Here is a 26,523-nt window from a genome sequence, read left to right on the forward strand (position 1 = left end):
AATAATGTCCAATCAATTGAGTTTACCACAGGTGGACTCCAATCAAGTTGTAGAAACATCTCAAGGATGATGAATGGAGCTCAATTTCGAGTCTCATAGCAAAGGGTCTGAATACTTATGTAAATAAGTTTATTTTTTATAAAATTGCAAAAATGTCAAAAACGGTTTTCGCTTTGTCATTATGGGGTATTGTGTGTAGATAGAGGGGGGGGAAATGATTTAATCCATTTTAGAATAAGGCTGTAACGTAACTGTGGAATGAATTATTTCCGAATGCACTGTATATTACGTCTATGTTTACACCTCAGCTGACCTCACTTCTCATCTACTTCCTGTAGGGTCATGATATCTTTGGCTTTGACCTGGAAGTGCTCCTCCAGAGGATCACTGTGTGTAAGGTCCCCCACTGGTCCAAGATCGGACGCCTCAAGAGGTCCAACATGCCCAAACTAGGGGTGAGTACCAGGGACTCGAATCCGGGTCCTCAGAGCTACTCAAGACCATGTTAGCCCACTGAGCTAAAGCCTCCTTCATTATGCTTGCACATGTCACACTCCTTTGCGTTGGCTTTGGTCTGTATCTAGGCCTAGAGCAAAGGATAATGGAGGTTAGAGTGGGTGTTAATGGTCTTCCTCTCTGGTTCCTGTGCTGCGTAGGGTCGCGGTGGCTTTGCAGAGAAGAGCGCCACCTGTGGTCGTCTGGTGTGTGACGTGGAGATCTCGGCCAAGGAGCTGATTCGCTGTAAGAGCTACCACCTGACTGAGCTGGCTGCTCAGGTGCTGAAGACTGAGAGAGCCACCATACCTGCTGAGAACATCAAAAACCTCTACAGGTGTGTGTGTGTGCGCCTCTCCATATGAGTGCTTGGTCCCACAAAAAAAAATCTTAAATTCAGTTGTAAAGGTCCTGGTGTGTGTCTGTCCCTCCCTTAGTGACTCCCCCCACCTGTTGTACCTGTTGGAGTTGACGTGGACGGATGCCAAGCTGATCCTCCAGATCATGTGTGAGCTCAACGTGCTTCCTCTCGCCCTGCAGATCACCAACATAGCAGGCAATGTACTGGTGAGAGAGACGCGCGCACCATTGAATGAAATGCAGAGTAATTCTTAACACATGCCCTCTCCCCTTTCCCTGTCTCTTACCTTTCCTCTCCTCCCTCTCTCTAGTCTCGTACTCTGATGGGGGGTCGTTCTGAGAGGAATGAGTATCTACTGCTCCATGCCTTCCATGACAAGAACTACATCGTACCTGACAAACCCTCCTTCAAGAAGGCCCAACAAGAACTGGTACACACACACACACACACACACTTACACTTGCATGAGGCCAATGCCAGACCCTTGATTTTGTTTCCTTTGTGTGGTAGCCAGAACCAGGGTAGAGAACTGCACTAAACTAAAGTCTAAACACACACACGGTTTTAGGGATTTTGAGGTCTGGCGTATTCAGGTTTTTGCACTAAAAGGAACAGGAAGCCTACCAATGTAATAAAATATTTAGATTTGCCTATCATCACTCACTCACTGTATGGACCTACTGCAAGATGGACATTCTACATTTCTCTCTTACGTTCACCTCTCCTTTTCTCACTTTCTCTGTTTCTCTCAAAATTTTTCTCGCTCCATCTCACTTTCTCCGTTTTACTTTCTCTCGTGTTCCCTCGCTCAGGCAGAGGGAGAGGAGGAGGTGGATTCGGGGAAAGGCAAGAGTAGAAGAAAGAAAGCAGCATACGCAGGTGGACTGGTACTGGACCCCAAAGTGGGTGAGTCTTGGGGGTTGAATATGCGCATTACAAAATCTCTCAAGTTTCTATTATGATTTTGTAACATTCTGTGTGAATTTCGCCCCAAAATGTCCATGCTGTAACATAAGTAATATGTGGGGAAGTTCTCCTGTCCCTACCTTAAGTGTTGTCTATACACGTCATCATTAGTACTGTAGCAGGGATTGGATTGTTTTGAATTGTTTTTGACATTCCCAGAAATGTAACCACCCTCCCAAATAAAATGGTATTTGTTTGAGGCTACTGTACTCGCTTCCTGCATACTGTCAGAAGTGTGTTTCATAAAACGGATAGTTCTGCTAGGTTTCACATTGAACAAAGTGTATGTAGTAACTATTGGTTTTTACACAGATTTTTTAAATATGAATCATACTATGTACAAAATATTTACAACAACAAAATAATGACAGACGTGTGTCTCTATGAAATACCCTGCTCATCAGAATGCACCCTAGAGTAAGACATTCACCGAAGCAAAGAATTCTGAGTGGCACCAAAATGTATTTTGATGAAATGGTCTGTGTGCAGTAACTCCTATTCACTCCCCATAGGTTTCTATGATAAGTTTGTGTTGCTGCTGGACTTCAACAGTCTGTACCCCTCCATCATCCAGGAGTTCAACATCTGCTTCACCACCGTACAGAGAGAGGCCCACAGCAGACGCAAGAAGACTGAGGTGTGTGTCTTTGTCAGAGAGAGACTCACTTTGTGTGTGTGTGTTATTTGAACAGTACCATTTCTTGTTTCCGTGCCAAAAGGAGGAGGACCCTGATGAGATTCCAGAGGTCCCGGACCCAGACCTGGAGATGGGAATTCTGCCCAAAGAGATCCGCAAACTGGTGGAACGACGTAAACAAGTGAAACAGCTGATGAAAGCACAAGACATCAACCCTGACCTTTACCTGCAGGTACATGCATAACGACTTCTGCAGTCAGGTTTCTCTGTTGTGATTTCAGTTTCAGAAACCCCTGACTTGTTACTCTTAACCCAGACCACACTTGCTTGAAGCTGAAATGTGTAGGTGGTGGCTTTTCTTGAATAACACAGGACTATTTGGGAACTTTTTTGCTTTTCTCTAAATCTCTCTCTCTCTCTCTGTGTGCAGTATGACATCCGTCAGAAGGCTCTGAAGCTGACAGCTAACAGTATGTATGGCTGTCTGGGCTTTAGCTTCAGCCGCTTCTACGCCAAGCCACTGGCCGCGCTCGTCACACACAAGGGCAGAGAGGTGAGTTACGTACTGCTGGGTATACTGTAGATGTGAACGACTGGTCAAGTATGAATGCTGGAGCAAATCCCACTAGAGGGCAGTCCAAGACCAGCCTCACACACACCACTACTCTTTCTTCCATGTTTTTTTCTTCTATTGATAATCCCTTTTTTATTTTTAGCCTTGACAAATGTAATGTATGATTCTGAATACATTTAGTAAATCTTGTTTGTTAGTCGTCTGTGGTTGGACTGTGAGGTAGCAACAGTGTCTGTACTTTTCCCTCTTAGCCTTAGGGACAGGAGGGGATGCTGAAGCATGACACAGTGACATAATGTTCTAATTTTAGTTAGGGGTTTACCTGTAGCTGAACGCCACACACACCACCTCAGCTCTAACAGTACCCACACCTACCTCAGTGGTGTTCCAGTGATCCTCAGGCAGCTGTTTATTGTGATTCTCTTACAGCGGCATTGTGTTCCCTAATAGAGGTCAGTGCTTGTGTGTGTGTGAGACTGTCTGTTTTTGGTGCAGCTCTGTGAGAGTGCGTGACTGATACCATCATTAACAGGTGTGCCATATCTGTAGCCCTGAGCCTTGGGTTTGGGCTTAGCCCAGCTTAATTTCAAACCTCATTCTGTGACAGTAGAATAGATAGGACCAGCCTTAGCCCACGGCTATCCTCTCCTATATAGTTCTGCTTCAGAGCTGAGCTGCCACTTAGTAAGTTATCAGTGATGTACACAGGATTCTCCCCTTCTATAGAATTAGAGTAAGTTCTAATTCTATGGTTAATTCAATCCCTACTCAATGGTATAAACTCCGGAATAGAACACTGAAAATAACCAGTTCTAAGAAGTCACTTTGAAAAGGAAAGACCTTGACTCAGATTAGACTTCTGACTGTTGAAAGCCAAATAGCTCCAAGTTAGTTTCCAGTGATTGGGAGCCAAAAAGGGCAGCTGGGTGTTTGTAGTGTGTTTTCTAGTATATTTATACTTGTCTGAAACCTCATAGCTGTCCTGTATCACACACACACCCATCATCAATTTAATCTTCCCGTTTATGCTTTCCTTTTATAATCAGATTTAGGGCTGTTTATAAATAAACAGTACACGACTCACCACTGACCCAGAATGCTTTGCTTATAAAGGCCTTTTCGCGGCTCCCTTTGTGGTCCCCTCATCGTTTGTGTGTGTGTGGTGTCTCGTCTTTCTCTCATTCTTGTCTAAGCCGAGGCCTAACCCCTCTGAGAATAGCGGGTCAGGCCTGGGGCCATGTTGAGTTCTCAGCCCAGGGAGGGGTTAAGATGCCTGGGCTTAGGAGGGGATGACAGCCCCCTGGCTCTGGATGTTCTTGTCTGATTTACCAGGTTGGAAGGGAAATCTCCCTCCTTCATCTCCAGACTTCTGCCAAGTCCCACCCGCATTAGTGTGTGTGTTTTGTGAGGCAGCGATACAACTCTACTGTCTGAACTCTGGCCTTTGTAGGGAAACATTTGTTGTGTCCCTGTCCCCCACTCCCCCCCCCCCCTCCCTGGTATGTGGGGGTATTAGGGGATAGGGAGCATTAAGTGGAAGGGGTTAAGGTTACACGACTCAGGTTCCAGCACAGATGTCCCCAATGTGTTATTTTTGGTTCCTTTGTGTGGTAGCCAGAGCCAGGGCTAGAGGGGAGGGCACACGCATACACCGTTGTTATGTACAATCGCATTTGACACTGGTTATTTTGGGTAGGTTAGTGTTAAGGGGGTAACAAAGTGTAGTAGTGAGGAGATAACAGGCGCAGGGTGTCGTGTGTGTGTGTGTGTGCTAATTGAGTGATGTTAACCACTTTAGTCTATGGGAGCTGTTGATGGTTGTGGAATGCTACTTAGTTTGAGCTCTGACCTGTGTGTGTGTGTCTCCATGTGTCAGGGATTCCGTTAGTCGGTAGTAGCTGGCTTTTGGCCGATTTAAAACTGGCACCGGCCAATTGACCGGGAGAAGGGAAAAAAATCCCATTGCAAAATAATGCTTTTTAGCCTATTAATTGATGGAAGTACCAGTTGATGGAAATACATTTGACTAGTCATGCTTATCTGTCTATAGGATAATTTAGTATAATTAAATTGGCACGTGTGTATTTTTCGTTAGTTGTTATGTTGATCACACGCGCATAGCATACAGATACAGAGCCTATGAGCGGAAAATATTTCAGACGGTGCGAGAGTTGCTGCTACAGCTTCTCAAACATCAACTAATTCGTTGCTGCTGGAGTGAAACGTGCTTTTAAAAGCCCAATCATTATGTAACAATTCTAAATGCAATCCTGTGTTAAAACAGTTTAATGGCCACTATTAAAAAGTGCTACTATTTTTATTTCTCAACTGGTGGCTAATTGAAGCGCCCTTCCCATTCGCCATTCAAGTGCATATAGGCAAAGGTAGGCAGGCTTCAGAGCGCCACACACCACTTTGCAATGAGCTGGAGGCAGTATGCATTTTGAAAACGTATACTTAATTGTTTGAAACCTGAACGTTTTACACTGAACAAAAATATAAATGCAACATGTAAAGTGTTGGTCCCATGTTTCATGAGCTGAAATAAAAAATCCCAGAAATGTTCCATACGCACAAAAAGCTTATTTCTTTCATTACATCCCTGTTAGTGAGCATTTCTTCTTTGCCAAGATAATCCATCCACCTGACAGGTGTGGCATATCAAGAAACTGGGGACAATAAAAGGCAACTCTAAAATGTGCAGTTTTGTCACACAACACGATGCCACAGATGTCTCAAGTTTTGAGGGAGCGTGCAGTTGGCATGCTGACTGCAGGAATGTCCACCAGAGCTGTTGCCAGAGAATTGAATGTTCATTTCTCTACCATAAGCCGTCTCCAATGTCGTTTTAGAGAATTTGGCAGTACGTCCAACCGGCCTTAGAACCGCAGACCACCTGTATGGCGCTGTGTGGGCGAGCAGTTTGCTGATGCCAACGTTGTGAACAGAGTGCCCCATGATGACGGTGGGGTTATGGAATGGCCAGGCATAAGCTACGGACAACGAATACAGTTGCATTTTATCGATGGCAATTTGAATGCACTGAGATGCCATTCATCCTCATGTTTCAGCATGATAATGCACTGCCCCATGTCACAAGGATCTGCACACAATTCCTGGAAGCTGAAAATGTCCCAGTTCTTCCATGGCCTGCATACTCACCAGACATGTCACCCATTGAGCATGTTTGGGATGCTCTGGATCGAGGTTTACGACAGCGTGTTCCAGGTCCCGCCAACATCCAGCAACTTTGCACAGCCATTGGAGAGGAGTGGGATAACATTCCACAGGCCACAATCAACAGCCTGATCAACTCTATACGAAGGAGATGTGTGACGCTGCATGAGGCAAATGGTGGTCACCTCAGATACTGACTGGTTTTCGTATCCACATCATCCTTTTTTTAATGTACCTGTGACCAACAGATGCATATCTGTATTCCCAGTCACGTGAAATCCATAGATTAGGGCCTAATGAATTCATTTCAATTGACTGATTTCCTTATATGAACTGTAACTCAGTAAAATCGTTGATATTATTGCGTTTATAGATATATATTTTTTCAGTATACTTCATCAATTTATTATGAGGCATGTCTTACCTTGCTTCAATGTAAAATCCGACGTGGAGGCAATTATGTTACTTCCACATGCCATTGAAACCAGTAACCTATTTCTCTCCTGTTCTATTGGTTTTCAAATCAATTTTCTTTCACTGTCCAGTAGCCAAAGGCACAATCCTAGTCGTATTTGCAACCCATGCTAATTGTTGCATCTTTAGATCTCCCCTCTTTCTATATATCTAATGGACATTTTCACCTCTGTCGCATGAAACCGCTCACGTGTGTGGTGCGCTTCTGACAAGTGTTTCACCGCTAATTGCATTATGAACGTACATTCGCGCATAGTCTACTGCCTTGATCTCATTGCAGCGCGTATAATGTGAATAAATAATTGTTTATAATTTTAAACTAAACTTTGTTGCTTAGGCCTACTGGTTGTAGGAATTTGGGATCTATCATCCCGCAACTGTCCCAGAGTCTGTTTGGAATAGGCTATTTCTTTCTCGCACAGAATGACAAGCTGACCAATAGAATAGGTAGGGTAGGTGTACCTATTAAGCCCACCAAAATTTAAGTTTAGACATTTATAACATATACTGCCCTAATTTTTGTAAGACAAGTGGATATAAAATAAATGAAAGATTAATCTCTCATATGAAGTTTTATGATTTGACTTGCATGTTTTAATAAGGCATAAAAATATTTGATGAAATATGTGAGAACCCTGGACTGGGCTTAATGGGTACAGAGTGTACCCTTTAAACCCATGGGTGTTCCAAATAAGCCCACCTCTTTAAATGTGGTCCTCTGTAGCTCAGCTGGTAGAGCACGGCGCTTGTAACGCCAAGGTTGTGGGTTCGATCCCCGGGACCACCCATACACAAATAAATGTATGCACGCATGACTGTAAGTCGCTTTGGATAAAAGCGTCTGCTAAATGGCATATTATTTATTATTATAAATAATAAATTGTAATTAATTTCCAAATGTTCAGAATTTACTAAATGACATTTCTTATGTAAAATGTGATTATATTAATCCCCCTTAAAGTTATTAAAATAAACTGATCATTGCTATACATCATGAAAGTAGCACTTTTAACAGGGGGGTGTCCAATCGTGTCCACAGAGATCCATGTGGACATAGGCTTTTTTTCTTGCCAACCAGTACACACCTGATTCAACTAATCATAGTCTTCAATCAAGACTATGATTAGTTGAGTCCGGTGTGTTATTGCTTGGTTAGAACACAAACCTGCACCCACACTGGTCCTCTGTGGATAAGAAGCCATGCAACAAAGACATAACACACAACTTTCAATGAATTTTCTGTACTGCTATTCCTGTTAAGTAGATTAACTTGTAGAGGTCTGTAATTTTTATCATAGGTACACTTCAACTGTGAGAGACGGAATCTAAAATCCAGAAAATCACATTGTATGATTTTTAAGTAATTAATTTGCATTTTATTGCATGACATAAGTATTTGATACATCAGAAAAGCATAACTTAATATTTGGTACAGAAACCTTTGTTTGCAATTACAGAGATCATACATTTCCTGTAGGTCTTGACCAGGTTTGCACACACTGCAGCAGGGATTTTGGCCCATTCCTCCATACAGACCTTCTCCAGATCCTTCAGGTTTCGAGGCTGTTGCTGGGCAATACGGACTTTCAGCTCCCTCCAAAGATTTTCTATTGGGTTCAGGTCTGGAGACTGGCTAGGCCACTCCAGGACCTTGAGATGCATATTTTAAATTGGGAATAAATAGTAATTGATGCTCATGAAATATGCTATCATGTCCATATATCAGCACATTATATAAAGTATGATCACTTAAGAGACAAATTATCTGAGAAGGTACAAAAAACATTTTAAATGTGTTTTTCTTGGGGTTAGCCTCAACGCCAATGTTTTTTTTGCAGCTTTGAAATTGGCCACTAGTGGGAACTTACACATAATTGTCAATAACTTAATAATAAAACATCTGATTTGGTTTATAATAAAATAATGAATATAACAACTAGATGAATTAGTTGAAACATTAAATAGAAGAACATTTTTGTTTTTTTTATTTCAATCCAAAGATGGAAGTGGGCTTAATGGGTAAGCTTACCCTAAACTTTTCTAGTATGGGGGATGTTAGATTGACATTGGCTAGTGATTTTGCTGTTCGTTACTCATCTTCTTGGCTGAGGTAAAGTAAATGTGGTAGTTATTCTAACATCTTCAGAGTGCACGTTGGAATTCGGTAAGAAGGACGCACGCAGTTGCATCCTCGAGTTGCATGTTCTGTTAAGACTAAGAACCGTAATCTAAATGTGATTTCTGTCATTCTGAGCACTGTGGGTGGACACCCTAATCAGGTCACGTACCCAATGCATATGGGTACGTTAAATTCAAATGCTGCCGGTCAAATGTCCGGCGCTGCATTTTCCTAACGGAAACCCTGCTGTGTAGGGCCATATTTCAGGACTGCGGAGGACACCTAAAACCCATTATGTTGTAATTGAGTCCCTGACTGTCCTTGTTTAAAAACAGAGAGACGCCTGTAACTTACATTAGGGAGGTCAGCGGGGAAGGTGGAAGGAATGGCCAGGGTCATAGGTGAGGACAAAGGGCGTCGAATGAAAGGAGAGGCATGGCGCTAAGGCTAGGGGATTGTTGTTATTAAGGGTGTGCACGTTTTAAACTTCAAAAAGTTTGGGATCCTTAACGTTAAGAAAAATGCCTAACAAATGTTTTTGTTTTTTTAAATGTACAAAATTCAAATCACAGTGCAGTTATCACGGAACATGTTATTTTCCGTGTTATAGCCTAACTAGATGATAGGCTATAAAGGCCTGGGGAAAGTTGTGCAATTTTAATAAAACCTGAGAAAAAGATGAACTTTAGGCTACCTTTGAATTTGCGGAGCAAGACATTGCGAGATTCAGATTACCAAGACACATGCTTACCATGGTTTTTTTCTCCCTCGCTCTGGCTCGCCTGGGGGCATATTCATATGTGACCGACCGGCTCGATTCGGTCTTATGTAGAAAAATTGGATAAAAGTAGAGACTCAGATAGAAAATGGTATATCATACACTACAGTTGAGGAACAATGGGAAAGTAATTCTGCTTTGAAAGTTGATAAACTTGTAACCCCACTTTTGAGAAAATTTCCCTTGAATGTTTTGGTACACCTACTGGAGAGATTTTCATGCAGCATCGTTCACACACACTCAAGCCTTAGCCCCACCCATCTCTTTAAGGATTCCCATGTGAGGTCTTGTGCTAAACAGTGATTACGGTAGTGTACTAGACAACCAAAGATTTCAAGACTAATGGCTGGTTTATACTACGTCTATCGACATGTCTGTAGACAGTTGTCGAAGTGACATCATGAAAATTCTATTGTCGTCCAACATCAAACTTGTCGTTATGAAAAAGTATAAACACAAAAATAGCATACCTTCTGTATTTTAACACCGATAAACTCATCTGTTTAGTATATGTCAATCTAGCAAACCAGGCAACTAAAAGCAACTTTCTAAACAATGTTTGGGTTGGTTTCTAGCTTGTTAGCTAGCTAGCTAACGTTAAATTAGATGGCTAGCCAGTTCAAATAATTACCATATCAAAGCTGACAACGTCTTAACTTTAGCAAATATTTATTCATTATTACAGGAAAATAAACTCACAAGATCATTATTTACAAGTTAATGGCGAGCTAATTACAGAAAATAGCTTACGGTTGTGAGTGTGACGAAATAAAAGCAGGACATTCTACCAGAGAATTAAAAAACTTGGACACTGTCTCGTTGGCCTAACGTTATATCCTAATTTGACTTTGGTGCAGGTCATTTTGTTCTTTACATTACTGTCTCTGGGAAACACACTATATCAAATAAAATCAAAGTTTATTTGTCACAGACAAAGGATACATATGGTGTAAACGGTGAAGTGAAATGGTTACTTGCATAGTGGAGTCTTTTGTTTAGACATGTACAGTGCATTCTGAAAGTATTCAGACCCCTTTACTACTTCCACATTTTGTTACGTTACAGCCTTATTCTAAAATTGATTAAATTGTTTTGTTTTTCCCTCATCAATCTACACTCAATACCCCATAATGACAAAGCAAAAACAGGTTTTTAGAAATGTTTGCAAATTTATTAAAAGATAAATAACTGATATTACATTTACATAAGTATTCAGACCCTTTACTCAGTACTTTGTTGAAGCATCTTTGGCAGCGATTACAGCCTTGCGTCTTCTTGGGTATGACGCTACAAGCTTGGCACACCTGTATTTGGGGAGTTTCTCCCATTCTTCTCTGCAGATCCTCTCAAGCTCTGTCAGGTTGGATGGGGAGTGTCGCTGCACAGCTATTTTCAGGTCTCTCAAAAGATGTTAGATCGGTTTCATGTCCGGGCTCTGGCTGGGCCACTCAAGGACATTCAGAGACTTGTCCCGAAGCCACTCCTGCGTTGTCTTGGCTGTGTGCTTAGGGTCATTGTCCTGTTGGAAGGTGAACCTTCACCCCAGTCTGAGGTCCTGAACACTCTGGAGCAGGTTTCATCAAGGATCTCTCTGTACTTTGCTTCGTTCATCTTTCTCTCGATCCCGACTAGTCTCCCAGTCCCTGCCACTGAAAAAAACAAACATGCTTCACCGTAGGGATGGTGCCAGGTTTCCTCCAGACGTGATGCTTGGCATTCAGGCCAAAGAGTTCAATCTTGGTTTCATCAGACCAGAGAATCCCGTTTCTCATGGTCTGAGTCCTTAAAGAGCCTTTTGGCAAACTCCAAGCGGGCTGTCATGTGCCTTTTACTGAGGAGTAGCTTCCGTCTGGCAACTCTACCATAAAGGCCTGATTGGTGGAGTGATGCAGAGATGGTTGTGCTTCTGGAAGGTTCTCCCATCTCCACAGAGGAACTCTGGAGCTCTGTCAGAGTGACCATCGGGTTCTTGGTCACCTCTCTGACCCAAGGCCCTTCTCCCCCGATTGCTCAGCTGGCCAGGCGGCTAGATCTAGGAAGAGTCTTGGTGGTTCCAAACTTCTTCCATTTAAGAATGGCGGCCTCTCTGTTCTTGGGGACCTTCAATGTTTTGGTACCCTTCCCCAGATCTGTGCCTCGACACAATCCTGTCTCTGAGCTCTACGGACAATTCCTTTGACCGCATGGCATGGTTTTTGCTCTGACATGCACTGTCAACTGTGGGCCCTTATATAGACAGGTGTGTGCCCCTTTCCAAATAATGTCCAGTCAATTGAATAAAGCACAGGTGGACTCCAAGTTGTAGAAACATTTCAAGGATGATCAATGGAAACAGGATGCACCTGAGCTAAATTTAGAGTCTCATAGCGAAAGGTCTGAATACTTATGTAATAAGGTATTTCTGTTTTATTTTTTTATAAGATTACTGTTATACTATTCCAGATATTCCTTAAAGAGGTAGGGTTTCAAGTGTCTCCGAAAGGTGGTCAGTGACTCCGCTGTCCTGGCGTCGTGGGGGAGCTTGTTCCACCATTGGGGTGTCAGAGCAGCGAATAGCTTTGACTGGGCTGATCGGGAACTGTGCTTCCGTAGAGGTAGGGGGGCTAGCAGGCCAGAGGTGGATGAACGTAGTGCTCTCGTTTGGGTGTAGGGTCTGATCAGCCTGATGGTAAGGTGCCGTTCCCCTCACAGCTCCGTAGGCAAGCACCATGGTTTTGTAGTAGATGCAAGCTTCAACTGGAAGCCAGTGGAGTATGCTGAGGTGCGGGGTGACATGAGAGAACTTGGGAAGGTTGAACACCAGACGTGCTGCATCGTTCTGGATAAGATGTAGGGGTTTAATGGCACAGGCAGGGAGGCCAGCCAACAGCGAGTTGCAGTAATCCAGACGGGAGATGACAAGTGCCTGGATTAGGACCTGTGCCGCTTTCTGTGTAAGGTAGGTTCGTACTCTGCGAATGTTGTAGAGCATGAACCTGCAGGATCGGGTCACCGCTTTGATGTTAGCGGAGAATGACAGGGTGTTGTCCAGGGTCACGCCAAGGTTCTTTGCACTCTGGGAGGAGGACACAATGGAGTTGTCAACCGTGATGGCGAGATTCCCGGGAGGAAGAGCAGCTCCGTATTGCTGAGGTTCAGCTTCAGGTGGTGATCCGACATCCACACTGATATGTCTGCCAGACGTGCAGAGATGCAATTCGCAACCTGGTTATCAGAAGGGGGAAAGGAGAAAATTAATTATGTGTCGTCTGCGTAGCAATGATAGGAGAGACCATGTGAGGATATGACAGAGCCAAGTAACTTGGTGTATAGAGAGACTAGGAGAGGGCCTAGAACTGAGCCCTGGGGGACACCAGTGGTGAGAGCACGTGGTGCGGAGACAGATTCTCGACACGCCACCTGGTAGGAGCGACCTGTCAGGTAGGACGCAATCCAAGAGTGAGCAGCGCCGGAGATGCCCAACTCGGAGAGGGTGGAGAGGAGGATCTGATGGTTCACAGTATCAAAGGCAGCAGATAGGTCTATAAGGATAAGAGCAGAGGAGAGAGAGTTAGCTTTAGCAGTGCGGAGAGCCTCCGTGACACAGAGAAGCGCAGTCTCAGTTGAATGACCAGTCTTGAAACCTGACTGGTTTGGATCAAGAAGGTCATTCTGAGAGAGGTAGCAGGAGAGTTGGCTAGAGACGGCACGCTCAAGAGTTTTGGAGAGAAAAGAAAGAAGGGATACTGGTCTGTAGTTGTTGACATCGGAGGGATCGAGTGTAGGTTTTTTGAGGAGGGGTGCAACTCTCGCTCTCTTGAAGACGGAAGGGACATAGCCAGCGGTCAAGGATGAGTTGATGAGCAAGGTGAGGTAAGGGAGAAGGTCTCCGGAAATGGTCTCGAGAAGAGAGGAGGGGATAGGGTCAAGCGGGCAGGTTGTTGGGCGGCCGGCCGTCACAAGTCGCAAGATTTCAAGTCAAAGCATAGGGTAGGGCAGTGTGAGCAGGACCAGTGGTGTCATTTGACTTAATAAATGAGGATCAGATGTCGTCAACCTTCTTTTCAAAATGGTTGACGAAGTCATCCACAGAGGGGGAGGAGGAGGAGGATTCGGCAGGGAGGAGAAGGTGGCAAAGAGCTTCCTAGGGTTAGAGGCAGAGGCTTGAAATTTAGTAGTAGAAAGTGGCTTTAGCAGCAGAAACAGAGGAAGAAAATGTAGAGGGAGTGAAAAGATGACAGGTCCGCAGGGAGTCTAGTTTTCCTCCATTTCTGCTTGGCTGCCCAGAGCCCTGTTCTGTGAGCTCGCAATGAGTCGTCAAGCCACGGAGCAGGAGGGGAGGACCGAGCCGGCCGGGAGGATAGTGGACATAGAGAGTCAAAAGATGCAGAAAGGGAGGAGAGGGGGGTTGAGGAGGCAGAATCAGGAGATCGGAGGGAGAAGGATTTAGCAGAGGGAAGAGATGATAGGATGGAAGAGGAGAGAGTAGCGGGAGAGAGAGAGCGAAGGTTGCGACGGCACATTACCATCTGAGTAGGGGCAGAGTGAGTAGTGTTGGAGGAGAGCGAGAGAGAAAAGGATACAAAGTAGTGGACGGAGACTTGGAGGGGAGTTGCAGTGAGATTAGTAGAAGAACAGCATCTAGTAAAGATGAGGTCAAGCGTATTGCCTGCCTTGTGAGTAGGGGGGGACGGTGAGAGGGTGAGGTCAAAAGAGGAAAGGAGTGGAAAGGAGGAGGCAGAGAGAAATTAGTCAAAGGCAGACGTAGGGAGGTTAAAGTCACCCAGAACTGTGAGGGGTGAGCCATCCTCAGGAAAGGATATATCAAGGCGTCAGGTTCATTGAAGGGAACCTGGAGGGTGATAAATGATAAGGATGTTAAGCTTGAATGGGCTAGTGACTGTGACAGCATGGAATTCAAATGAGGAGATAGACAGATGGGTCAGGGGGAAAAGAGAGAATGTACACTTGGGAGAGATGAGGATTCCTGTGCCACCGCCGCGCTGACCAGATGCTCTTGGGGTATGCGAGAACACATGATCAGACGAGGAAAGAGCAGTAGGAGTAGCAGTGTTTTCAGTGGTAATCCATGGTTCCGTCAGCGCCAAGAAGTCGAGGGACTTATTTTTCTAAACTGCATTGTTGGTTAAGGGCTTGTAAGTAAGCATTTCACTGTAAGGTCTACACCTGTTGTATTCGGCGCATGTTGCAAATAAGATTTGATTTGTTTTTCCATGGCTAAACCAACTAGGCTCGTAATTTAACAATTTTATTCCTATTTACAGATGGCATACAAGTTTGTTCTTATGGCACATAAAAGTTCACATGTTCCAGAACACATTTCGGCCAAAAAAACACATTTTGATAAATAATGTTTACGTTCAAATGCCTCTCCTGTGAAGTAGTGACATGCGACATACATGCCTAGTTTCCTGAAACGAGTCACGTATTACGCCGATTCTGTTGCAAAAATGTTTCGGAACAGAAACAAATGGAATGAAACGAGGGGCCTACCTGAATTTGTCCGATAGAAACTCTCATTTTAGTTACAAACTGTTTGGACTAATGATTACACCCCTGCTGTTTCTCTTCGCTAATAATGCGGGTGTGTGTTCAGTCTTCGGTCTGTTGCATATCCTATCCTATTCATTGATGATGGGCCCTGCTTTACTGAAGTTGCGAGACATTGCAAGCCAAGAAATTGCGAGTTTTTGATTGCTGATAGATTCAATTAATTTAATGTAGCCAGGCATAAAATAAATGCCTGAAACTAGATCCTCCACATTCTGGTCTTTACGAGAATAAAAAAAAACAGTTTGGAGGTTGTCTTCTGTAGTGTTCAACCAATCCAGTAAAATTATAGGAGGAGTTAAGTTAATGTCGCCTTGTTAACCCTTTAGACCCCAATAGAACTCTAGAATGCTGCTGTAGATTACTGAGAATTTTCAAGATAAAGTTAATTTTCTCACACATTTTAAACAGACATAGCTCAAAAACAAAGAACAAATGACAATTACAAGGTAACTTAGATTTAAAGAGCACAACCTCTTCTTTAACCCCCTAGAGTCGATGTCCACTCCCCTGCGGACACATTTATTTATTCAGTTTAAGCAAGAGAAATATCCACCGCATCTGCCGATGTCGCACGTCCTCATCTGCAGTGAAAGGTGACAGAGCTAGAGCGGTGTTTGTCAGACCATGAGACATCCAGAAAATCTGTCTTCTCATACAATCGTCTGTAGCGTCCGAACGGTTTGGCCTACAAAACTAGTATGGCCCCTCTATGGAAAGATGAGACTCTCACGAACACGATGGTGTTATCCGTTTTGCTCCACGACCCCCACATGCGCCTTGGGACTCTGTACAGACAATCTGCCAACTTCTGTCTGTAGCGTCCGAACAGTTTGGCCTACACACTAATTTGACCCTCTGTGGAAAGGTGAACACGTACACTACCGGTCAAAAGTTTATTACATCTACCCATTCAAGGGTTTTTCTTTATTTTTACTATTTTCTACATTGTAGAATAGTAGTGAAGACATCAAAACTATGAAATAACACATATGGAATCATGTAGTAACCAAAAAAGTGTTAAACAAATCAAAATATATTTTATATTCGAGATTCTTCAAATAGCCACCCTTTGCCTTGACAGCTTTGCACATTCTTGGCATTCTCTCAACCAGCTTCACCTGGAATGCTTTTCCAACAGTCTTGAAGGAGTTTCCACATATGCTGAGCACTTGTTGGCTGCTTTTCCTTCTCTCTGCGGTCCGACTCATCCCAAACCATCTCAATTGGGTTGAGGGCAGGGGATTGTGGAGGCCAGGTCATCTGATGCAGCACCATCACACTCCTTCTTGGTCCAATAGCCCTTACACAGCCTGGGGGTGTGTTTTGGGTCATTGTCCTGTTGAAAAACACATGATAGTCCCACTAAGCGCAAACCAGATGGGATGGCGTATCGCTGTAGAATGCTGTGGTAGCCATGCTGGTTAAGTGTGCCTTGAATTCTAAATAAATCACATACATTGTCACCAGCAAAGCACCATCACACCACCACCTCCATGCTTCATGGTGGGAACCACACATGCAGAGATCATCCGTTCACCTACTGTGCGTCTCACAAAGACACGGCAGTTGGAACCAAAAATCTCAAATTTGGACTCATCAGAGATTTCCACCGGTCTAATGTCCATTGCTCGTGTTTCTTGGCCCAAGCAAGTCTCTTCTTCTTATTGGTGTCCTTTAGAAGTGGTTTCTTCGCAGCAATTTGACCATGAAGGCCTGATTCACACAGTCTCCTCTGAACAGATGTGTCTGTTACTTGAACTCTGAAGCATTTATCTGGGCTGCAATCTGAGGTGCAGTTAACTCTAATTAACTTATCCTCTGCAGCAGAGTTAACTCTGGGTCTTCCTTTCCTGTGGTGGTCCTCACGAGAGCCAGTTTCATAGCGCTTGATGGTTTTTGAGACTGCACTTGAAGAAACTTTCACAGTTCTTGAAATGTTCCGTATTGACTGACTTTCATGTCTTAAAGTAATGATGGACTGTCGTTTCTCTTTGCTTATTTGAGCTGTTCTTGCCATAATATGGACTTGGTCTTTTACCAAATAGGGCTATCTTCTGTATACCACCCCTACCTTGTCACAACACAACTGATTGGCTCAAACGCATTAAGAAGGAAAGAAATTCCACAAATTAACTTTTAAGAAGGCACACCTGTTAATTGAAATGCATTCCAGGTGACTATCTCATTAAGCTGGTTGAGAGAATGCCAAGAGTATGCAAAGCTGTCATCAAGGCAAAGGGTGGCTACTTTGAAGAATCTCAAATAAAAATATATTTTGATTTGTTGAACACCTTTTTGGTTACTACATGATTCCATATGTGTTATTTCATAGTTTTGAAGTCTTCACTATTATTCTACAATGTAGAAAATAGTTTTAAAAAATAAAAACCCTGGAATGTGTAGGTGTGTACAAACTTTTGACTGGTAGTGTATGTGTGTAATGTGTATATATATGTGTGTGTGTGTGTATGTGTATATATATTGATGTCCTAGCCTACCCCACGGGGGGCCAGTATGAAAAAATGTATGCACTCACTAGCTGTAAGTCGCTCTGGATAAGAGTGTCTGCTAAATGTAAATGTAAATGAGTAAAATGTACTGTGTATGGAGACTGTTTAGTGCCAACAATAAGAGGTTAAATACATGTGAAATTTTTTTCCCCCTGATCTTTCTTATCTCTCAGCTATAGGACAGACACTTCAGAACAAACTTCCTTTAGATTTTTTTGGGGGGGCTATCTTTTGTTCCTTGTAGTGAATCTGTTATTCAGTACGTTTGTATGGGGTAATAGCAGGAAGGCCCAAAAATATTTTTAATCAAATCATTTTTATATATTTTTGGGATACTAAAAGGGGTCTTAAAATTCCAAATTAAATAGCTAAATGATCCTTGGTATGACCTTCTTAAAACAATTTCATATAGCTTTGTAGAACCCCACCCCCTTCCCCCGGCTTAGACAGGGTTTCCAGGTGACCCTAATTTAGATGTTACATTACATGTTGTAGGGCCCCGTGTAGCTCAGTTGTTAGAGCATGGCGCTTGCAACGCCAGGGTTGTGGGTTCGATTCCCACGGGGGGCCAGTATAAAACAATTATAACAATTGTAAAAAATGTATGCACTCACTTAACTGTAAGTCGCTCTGGATAAGAGCGTCTGCTAAATGACTAAAATTTAAATGTAAAATGTAAATGTTTTCTTACTTCATCTAGGTAGCTAGCTAGCCAACATATTCATGCTTCACCTATTCCTCTCTGATAAGATCTCTTTGCACAAACATGCTTATCTAGGTCTACACCAGCACTGGTACCAGGCAGTATTAGCTACCTAGCTACGTTTGCTCTGACTTAGTACATTTAGCAAGCTAGCTAGCCAGCTACGAGCGATTATCATTAGTGGCTAACACTAATTACAGTGGGGGAAAAAAGTATTTAGTCAGCCACCAATTGTGCAAGTTCTCCCACTTAAAAAAGATGAGAGGCCTGTAATTTTCATCATAGGTACACGTCAACTATGACAGACAAAATGAGAAAAAAAATGATTTTATTTGCAAATTATGGTGGAAAATAAGTATTTGGTCAATAACAATAGTTTCTCAATACTTTGTTATATACCCTTTGTTGGCAATGACACAGGTCAAACGTTTTCTGTAAGTCTTCACAAGGTTTTCACACACTTGCTGGTATTTTGGCCCATTCCTCCATGCAGATCTCCTCTAGAGCAGTGATGTTTTGGGGCTGTCGCTGGGCAACACGGACTTTCAACTCCCTCCAAAGATTTTCTATGGGGTTGAGATCTGGAGACTGGCTAGGCCACTCCAGGACCTTGAAATGCTTCTTACGAAGCCACTCCTTCGTTGCCCGGGCGGTGTGTTTGGGATCATTGTCATGCTGAAAGACCCAGCCACGTTTCATCTTCAATGCCCTTGCTGATGGAAGGATGTTTTCACTCAAAATCTCACGATACATGGCCCCATTCATTCTTTCCTTTACACGGATCAGTCGTCCTGGTCCCTTTGCAGAAAACCAGCCCCAAAGCATGATGTTTCCACCCCCATGCTTCACAGTAGGTATGGTGTTCTTTGGATGCAACTCACAATTCTTTGTCCTCCAAACACGACGAGTTGAGTTTTTACCAAAAAGTTATATTTTGGTTTCATCTGACCATATGACATTCTCCCAATCCTCTTCTGGATCATCCAAATGCACTCTAGCAAACTTCAGACGGGCCTGGACTTGTACTGGCTTTAGCAGGGGGACACGTCTGGCACTGCAGGATTTGAGTCCCTGGCGGCGTAGTGTGTTACTGATGGTAGGCTTTGTTACTTTGGTCCCAGCTCTCTGCAGGTCATTCACTAGGTCCCCCCGTGTGGTTCTGGGATTTTTGCTCACCGATCTTGTGATCATTTTGACCCCACGGGGTGAGATCTTGCGTGGAGCCCCAGATCGAGGGAGATTATCAGTGGTCTTGTATGTCTTCCATTTCCTAATAATTGCTCCCACAGTTGATTTCTTCAAACCAAGCTGCTTACCTATTGCAGATTCAGTCTTCCCAGCCTGGTGCAGGTCTACGATTTTGTTTCTGGTGTCCTTTGACAGCTCTTTGGTCTTGGCCATAGTGGAGTTTTGAGTGTGACTGTTTGAGGTTGTGGACAGGTGTATTTTATACTGATAACAAGTTCAAACAGGTGCCATTAATACAGGTAACGAGTGGAGGACAGAGGAGCCTCTTAAAGAAGTTACAGGTCTGTGAGAGCCAGAAATCTTGCTTGTTTGTAGGTGACCAAATACTTATTTTCCACCATAATTTGCAAATAAATTCATAAAAAATCCTACAATGTGAATTTCTGGAATTTTTTCTCTCAATTTGTCTGTCATAGTTGACGTGTACCTATGATGAAAATTACAGGCCTCTCATCTTTTTAAGTGGGAGAACTTGCACAATTGGTGGCTGACTAAATACTTTTTTTCCCCACTGTATCTTAGCAACAGAAAATACAAACTAGCAGATACTAGTTTGCAAACAGTAAGATACACAAACTAATCATGTATAGAACGCTTGCATAAAGCAGCATGTCACCAACATTGTTGCATCCATCTGACCATGCAGAATGAATGGCAAGAAAGTGCTCGTGACTCCATGGTCGAGCAACTGCTCTCTCCTTGAGTGACGTGACAGGGCTTGGTGTGGTTAGAGGCATGCAGCAGCAGGAGAGGGAGGGAGACGACTCAAGTAGCAAACGGATTAAACTATAAAAACTGACATAAGCGCCGGAGTTGCGGATCACATTTAACAAACCAAACATTGAAATACTGTTATAGAAGGTAAAGTAAAAACTCAAACCGGTCCGTGCATCAATACCAGTATATAGTAAAATACGGTATACCGCCCAGCCTTAGAGCACACAAAAATACCTTAATAAATATGTTCGTAGAGGACCCGCAAGGTTAGATTATAAGCGTAAAGGCTATATATGGTACACACACTTCAGGACCCAGGGTCAGACTTAGTTAGCTGGTTGTATTTGTAGGGGGGGAGTGAGACGATCAAGTGGCAGCGTCGCGAGCAAAGCACAATGTTGCCACAACTCTTGTTTTCTTGTCTGACAGACAACTACAGTTAGATCTTGTTAGCTGATTAGATACGAAGCTGGGACTAGCTATAGCAATCAGCTTGGGTCTTTTCCATATGAATTACTTAGGAAGAAACAAAACAACCAACTATATAGTTATCTGACTATACAGGACCTATAGCTAAACACGGCTTCACCGCTGATGTGCTCGCCTGTATCAACCTGGTGATCATGACATGACTGGCTAATCTGAGAGCTATTCCCGAAGTTTCCACAAAGCCACACAAATAAGACAACGGGTTCATTTTGCAATATAATGTATTGTTGCACACTCCTCCATCTTCCTAAATAGAGGGATTTGCTGCTAATATGCCTGTATTTAACAAATAGTCACGTTGGGAGAGGTATACTTCATGGCAGTCCGATAGACAAATCTGTGTTTGGCGGATGCCAGGAGAACGCTACCTGCCCCAATGCATAGTTCAAACTGTAAAGTTTGGAGGAGGAGGAATAATGGTCTCGGGCTGTTTTTCATGGTTCGGGCTAGGCCCCTTAGTTCCAGTGAAGGGTAATCTAAACGCTACAGCATACAACGATATTCTAGACGATTCTGTGCTTCCAACTTTGTGGCAACAGTTTGGGGAAGGCCCTTTCCTGTTTTAGCATGACAATGCCCTCGTCCACAAAGCGAGGTCCATACAGAAATGGTTTGTCAAGATGGGTGTGCAAGAACTTGACTGGCCTGCGCAGAGCCCTGACCTCAACTCCATAGAACAGCTTTGGGATGAATTGGAACACTGACTGCGAGCCAGGCCTAATCACCCAACATCAGTGCCTGACCTCACTAATGCTCTTGTGGCTGAATGGAAGCAAGTCCCCGCAGCAATGTTCCAACATCTAGTGGAAAGCCTTCCCAGAACAGTGGAGGCTGTTATAACAGCAAAGGGGGGGACCAACTCCTAATTAATGCCCATGGTTATAAGAAATCCGTCTACATCCGATGAACCATCAAACAGGCAAAGCGGCAATACAGGACTAAGATCAAATCCTACTACACCGGCTCTGACGCTCGTCAGATGTGTCAGGGCTTGTACTCCATGTTAGTTTGCAAAGTGAAACCCAGCCGCAAGCTTCCCAGTGACATAAGTCTACCAGATGAGCTAAATGCCATTATGCTCGCTTCGAGGCAAGCAACGCTGACCCACGCAGGAGAGCACCAGCTGTTCCGGACGACTGTGATCACGCTCTCTGTAGCCGATATGAGTAAGACCTTTAAACAGGTTAAGTTTGCTGACGACACGACGGTGTTAGGCCTGCTGACCGATAACTATGAGAAAGCCTATAGGGAGGAGATCAGAGACCTGGCAGTGTGGTGCCAGTACCACTACCTCTCCCTCAACATCATCAAGACAAAGGAGCTGATCGTGGAATACAGGAGAAGGAGGGCCGAGCACACCCCCATTCACACCGAAGGGGCTGTAGTGGAGGGTGTCGAGAGCTTCAAGTTCCTTGGTGTCCACATCACTAAGGAGTTATCATGGTCCACACACACCAACACAGCCGTGAAGAGGGCACGACAACGCCTCTTCACCCTCAGGAGGCTGAAAAGATTTGGCATTGGCCCTCGGCTCCTCAAAGTTCTACAGATGCACCATTAAGAGCATCTTGACTGGCTGCATCACTGCTTCGTATGGCAACTGCTTGGCATCCGACCACAAGGCGCTACCGAGGGTAGTGCGTGCAGGCCATTACATCACTGGGGCCAAGCTCCCTGCCGTCCAAGACCTCTATACCAGGTGGTGTCAGAGGAAGGCCCTAAATGTTCAGACTCCAGCCACCCAAATCATAAACTGTTCTCTCTGCTGCCGCACGTCAAGCGGTACCGATGCACAAAGTCTGGAATCAACAGGACCCTGAAAAGCTTCTACCCCCAAACCATAAGACTGCTAAATAGTTAGTCCGGGTAGCTATATGGTTAACTATTTAACTATCTGCTTTGACTCTTTTTGCACAAACTTTTTTGACTCGTCACATACGCTGCTGCTACTTTTTTATTATGTCACTTAATTCCTAGTTATATGTACATATCTACCTCGACTACCTCGTACCCCTACACATTGACTCGGTACTGGTACCCTGTGTATATAGCCAAGTTATCATTATTCATTGTGTATTTATTATTACGTGTTTTACTTTTCTATTATTTCTGTATTTTCTTTGTCTGCATTGTTGGGAAGGGCTCTTAAGTAAGCATTGCACTGTTAGTCTACAACCTGTTGTTTACAAAGCATGACAAATAACATTTGATTTGATGTGAGGTGGTTGTATTAAATCAGACCTGGATTTACAACAGATTTACTCTTGAGATTACACATGACCGCACTGCCAAGGCATCCACTAGGACAGGTGTGTGTGTGTCACTTGTGTAGTGTGTGTGCTTGTTTGTGTGTGTGTCTGCTCTTTGACAGGGCTTAACATACCTCCTCTGATCTGGGCGGGCTGTGTGTGCTGGGGTAGGGGGCGCATAATTCAGGTTGACTGAGCAAATGACTCTTTGGTGTCTTGGGTGAGGAAATGTGTTAAGGGGACATGCATATTTTGACTGCCAGTGCCTTGACTGTTGATCGATTAGGGCATAGGCTTTATCCATCAGTTACTTCCTATCCTACCTTCCATACATTTTCTCCTCCTTTCATTGCACTCCTTTCTTCCTTCCCTTTGCATCTCTTCTTCTTTCCCTCTTCTTGCCATTTATTCTCTCTCCCTTCCCTGCCACCTCCACCCTCTCCATATCTACCTTTTCGCAGTCTGAACAACTCAAGTCTTTCCCTGGGTGTATCTGTATAATCCTCTGTGATGGTTTGAACTCTGACCTCCCATTTAGTGACAGCCTGTAAAACCCAGCCTGACCCTGTGTACGTCATTCGTTACCAAGAGGTTTCAAGTCTGTGCTCCTGCCCCTGGCACCGCAGGAGGGCCCGTCAGCCAGCTGCTAATTTACTGACCAGACTAATTATACACTGACAGGAGGGGAGCGGGGAGGGATGGGGGAGAGGTAGAGTGAAGTGGAGAAGGGAGGTGAGAGAGGGAGTATAGCGGGTTAGAGAGCAATGGATACTGCAGTTTAGGGGAAGACACAATGAAAATAGATATATATAGTCGATCTTCACAAAACTACACTATCATAATGAATCTGTCTCTGTGGCACCACTACTAGTTGTTTATCTGTAACATGAGTGGCGTTGTTCAGTTGTGTGTGTGGACTACAGTGCCTTCAAAAAGTATTCATACCCCTTCACTTATTCCACATTTTGTTACACCCTGAATTCAAAATGGATTAAATAAATACAAAATCTCACCCATCTACACTACGGCTGAACCCATTTAGTCGACTGGTCTATAGGCTGTTGGTCGACTGAGATTTCTTTAGTCGAGCAGTCGCATTATTTTTTCCATGGTGCACAAGACACCTGTCTGATTCGAGCCTGTATCAGTGGACTAATCCATTGCAGAGGCCACGGGGATGGCACAGTCCATCACTCTAAAATTGTAAATGGTTATATTATGTAAAAATAATGGTGCAACACTAATAAATCTAATATTCTATAACATGCGCTTTCTCCCGCGTTGGATACGGTCACTGTACGTGGTTCTGAAACAATCTTCAGTGCGCCGTAGAATTGCGCCTTTCCCTGTATTGCTATGTGCATAAGAGCAAAGTTATCCAGCATATTGGGATTGAGAACTACAGTGGGGAAAAAATGTATTTAGTCAGCCACCAATTGTGCAAGTTCTCCCACTTAAAAAGATGAGAGAGGCCTGTAATTTTCATCATAGGTACACGTCAACTATGACAGACAAAATGAGAAAAAAAAATCCAGAAAATCACATTGTAGGATTTGTAATGAATTGATTGGCATATGATGGTGGAAAATAAGTATTTGGTCAATAACAAAAGTTTCTCAATACTTTGTTATATACCCTTTGTTGGCAATGACACAGGTCAAACGTTTTCTGTAAGTCTTCACAAGGTTTTCACACACTGTTGCTGGTATTTTGGCCCATTCCTCCATGCAGATCTCCTCTAGAGCAGTGATGTTTTGGGGCTGTCGCTGGGCAACACGGACTTTCAACTCCCTCCAAAGATTTTCTATGGGGTTGAGATCTGGAGACTGGCTAGGCCACTCCAGGACCTTGAAATGCTTCTTACGAAGCCACTCCTTCGTTGCCCGGGCGGTGTGTTTGGGATCATTGTCATGCTGAAAGACCCAGCCACGTTTCATCTTCAATGCCCTTGCTGATGGAAGGAGGGTTTCACTCAAAATCTCACGATACATGGCCCCATTCATTCTTTCCTTTACACGGATCAGTCGTCCTGGTCCCTTTGCAGAAAAACAGCCCCAAAGCATGATGTTTCCAACCCCATGCTTCACAGTAGGTATGGTGTTCTTTGGATGCAACTCAGCATTCTTTGTCCTCCAAACATGACGAGTTGAGTTTTTACCAAAAAGTTATATTTTGGTTTCATCTGACCATATGACATTCTCCCAATCCTCTTCTGGATCATCCAAATGCACTTCAGACGGGCCTGGACATGTACTGGCTTAAGCAGGGGGACACGTCTCGCACTGCAGGATTTGAGTCCCTGGCGGCGTAGTGTGTTACTGATGGTAGGCTTTGTTACTTTGGTCCCAGCTCTCTGCAGGTCATTCACTAGGTCCCCCCGTGTGGTTCTGGGATTTTTGCTCACCGTTCTTGTGATCATTTTGACCCCACGGGGTGAGATCTTGCGTGGAGCCCCAGATCGAGGGAGATTATCAGTGGTCTTGTATGTCTTCCATTTCCTAATAATTGCTCCCACAGTTGATTTCTTCAAACCAAGCTGCTTACCTATTGCAGATTCAGTCTTCCCAGCCTGGTGCAGGTCTACAATTTTGTTTTTGGTGTCCTTTGACAGCTCTTTGGTCTTGGCCATTGTGAAGTTTGGAGTGTGACTGTTTGAGGTTGTGGACAGGTGTATTTTATACTGATAACAAGTTCAAACAGGTGCCATTAATACAGGTAACGAGTGGAGGACAGAGGAGCCTCTGAAAGAAGAAGTTACAGGTCTGTGAGAGCCAGAAATCTTGCTTGTTTGTAGGTGACCAAATACTTATTTTCCACCATAATTTGCAAATAAATTCATTAAAAATCCTACAATTTGATTTTCTGGATTTTTTTTCCTCAATTTGTCTGTCATAGTTGACGTGTACCTATGATGAAAATTACAGGCCTCTCTCATCTTTTTAAGTGGGAGAACTTGCACAATTGGTGGCTGACTAAATACTTTTTTTCCCCACTGTATGCGGCGGAGGCAGCAGCAGCAGACACGAGGAAACAGCACTTGCCTTAGCCTAATTGTCTAAGAACATTGAGGAGAGGGGAGACTCCAACTTAATTAGGTCTATAATCAATAGCCTAACTGTTAAATGTGCCTGGCTTTATAAATCATCCATATATACAGTACCAGTCAAAAGTTTGTACACACCTACTCATTCAAGGGTTTTTCTCTATTTTTACTATTTTCTAAATTGTAGAATAATAGTAAAGACATCAAAACTATGAAATAACACATATGGAATCATGTAGTAACCAAAAAAGTGTTCAACAAATCAAAATACATTTTAGATTCTTCAAAGTAGCCACCCTTTGCCTCGATGACTGCTTTGCATACTCTAGGCATTCTCTCAACCAGCTCCATGAGGTAGTCACCTGGAATGCATTTCAATTAACAGGTGTGCCATGTTAATCTGTGGAATTTCTTTCCTTAATGCGTTTGA

At 43.6% G+C, this 26,523-nt stretch overlaps 1 protein-coding gene across 1 annotated transcript in view; it reads left to right on the forward strand.

Moving 5' to 3' along the window:
• Positions 1-26,523, forward strand: part of pola1 (polymerase (DNA directed), alpha 1) — an 88,975-nt gene that overhangs the window by 16,067 nt on the left and 46,385 nt on the right. Inside the window, exons 19-26 of the mRNA XM_084152248.1 lie at positions 339-455; positions 657-832; positions 933-1,062; positions 1,167-1,286; positions 1,669-1,762; positions 2,335-2,459; positions 2,542-2,691; positions 2,890-3,012. Coding sequence (XP_084008374.1) covers positions 339-455; positions 657-832; positions 933-1,062; positions 1,167-1,286; positions 1,669-1,762; positions 2,335-2,459; positions 2,542-2,691; positions 2,890-3,012 — 1,035 coding nt within the window. The remainder of the gene's footprint in view (positions 1-338; positions 456-656; positions 833-932; positions 1,063-1,166; positions 1,287-1,668; positions 1,763-2,334; positions 2,460-2,541; positions 2,692-2,889; positions 3,013-26,523) is intronic.

Source organism: Coregonus lavaretus, assembly GCF_964263955.1.
Source record: "Coregonus lavaretus genome assembly, chromosome: 34".
NCBI classification, from domain to species: Eukaryota; Metazoa; Chordata; class Actinopteri; order Salmoniformes; family Salmonidae; genus Coregonus; species Coregonus lavaretus.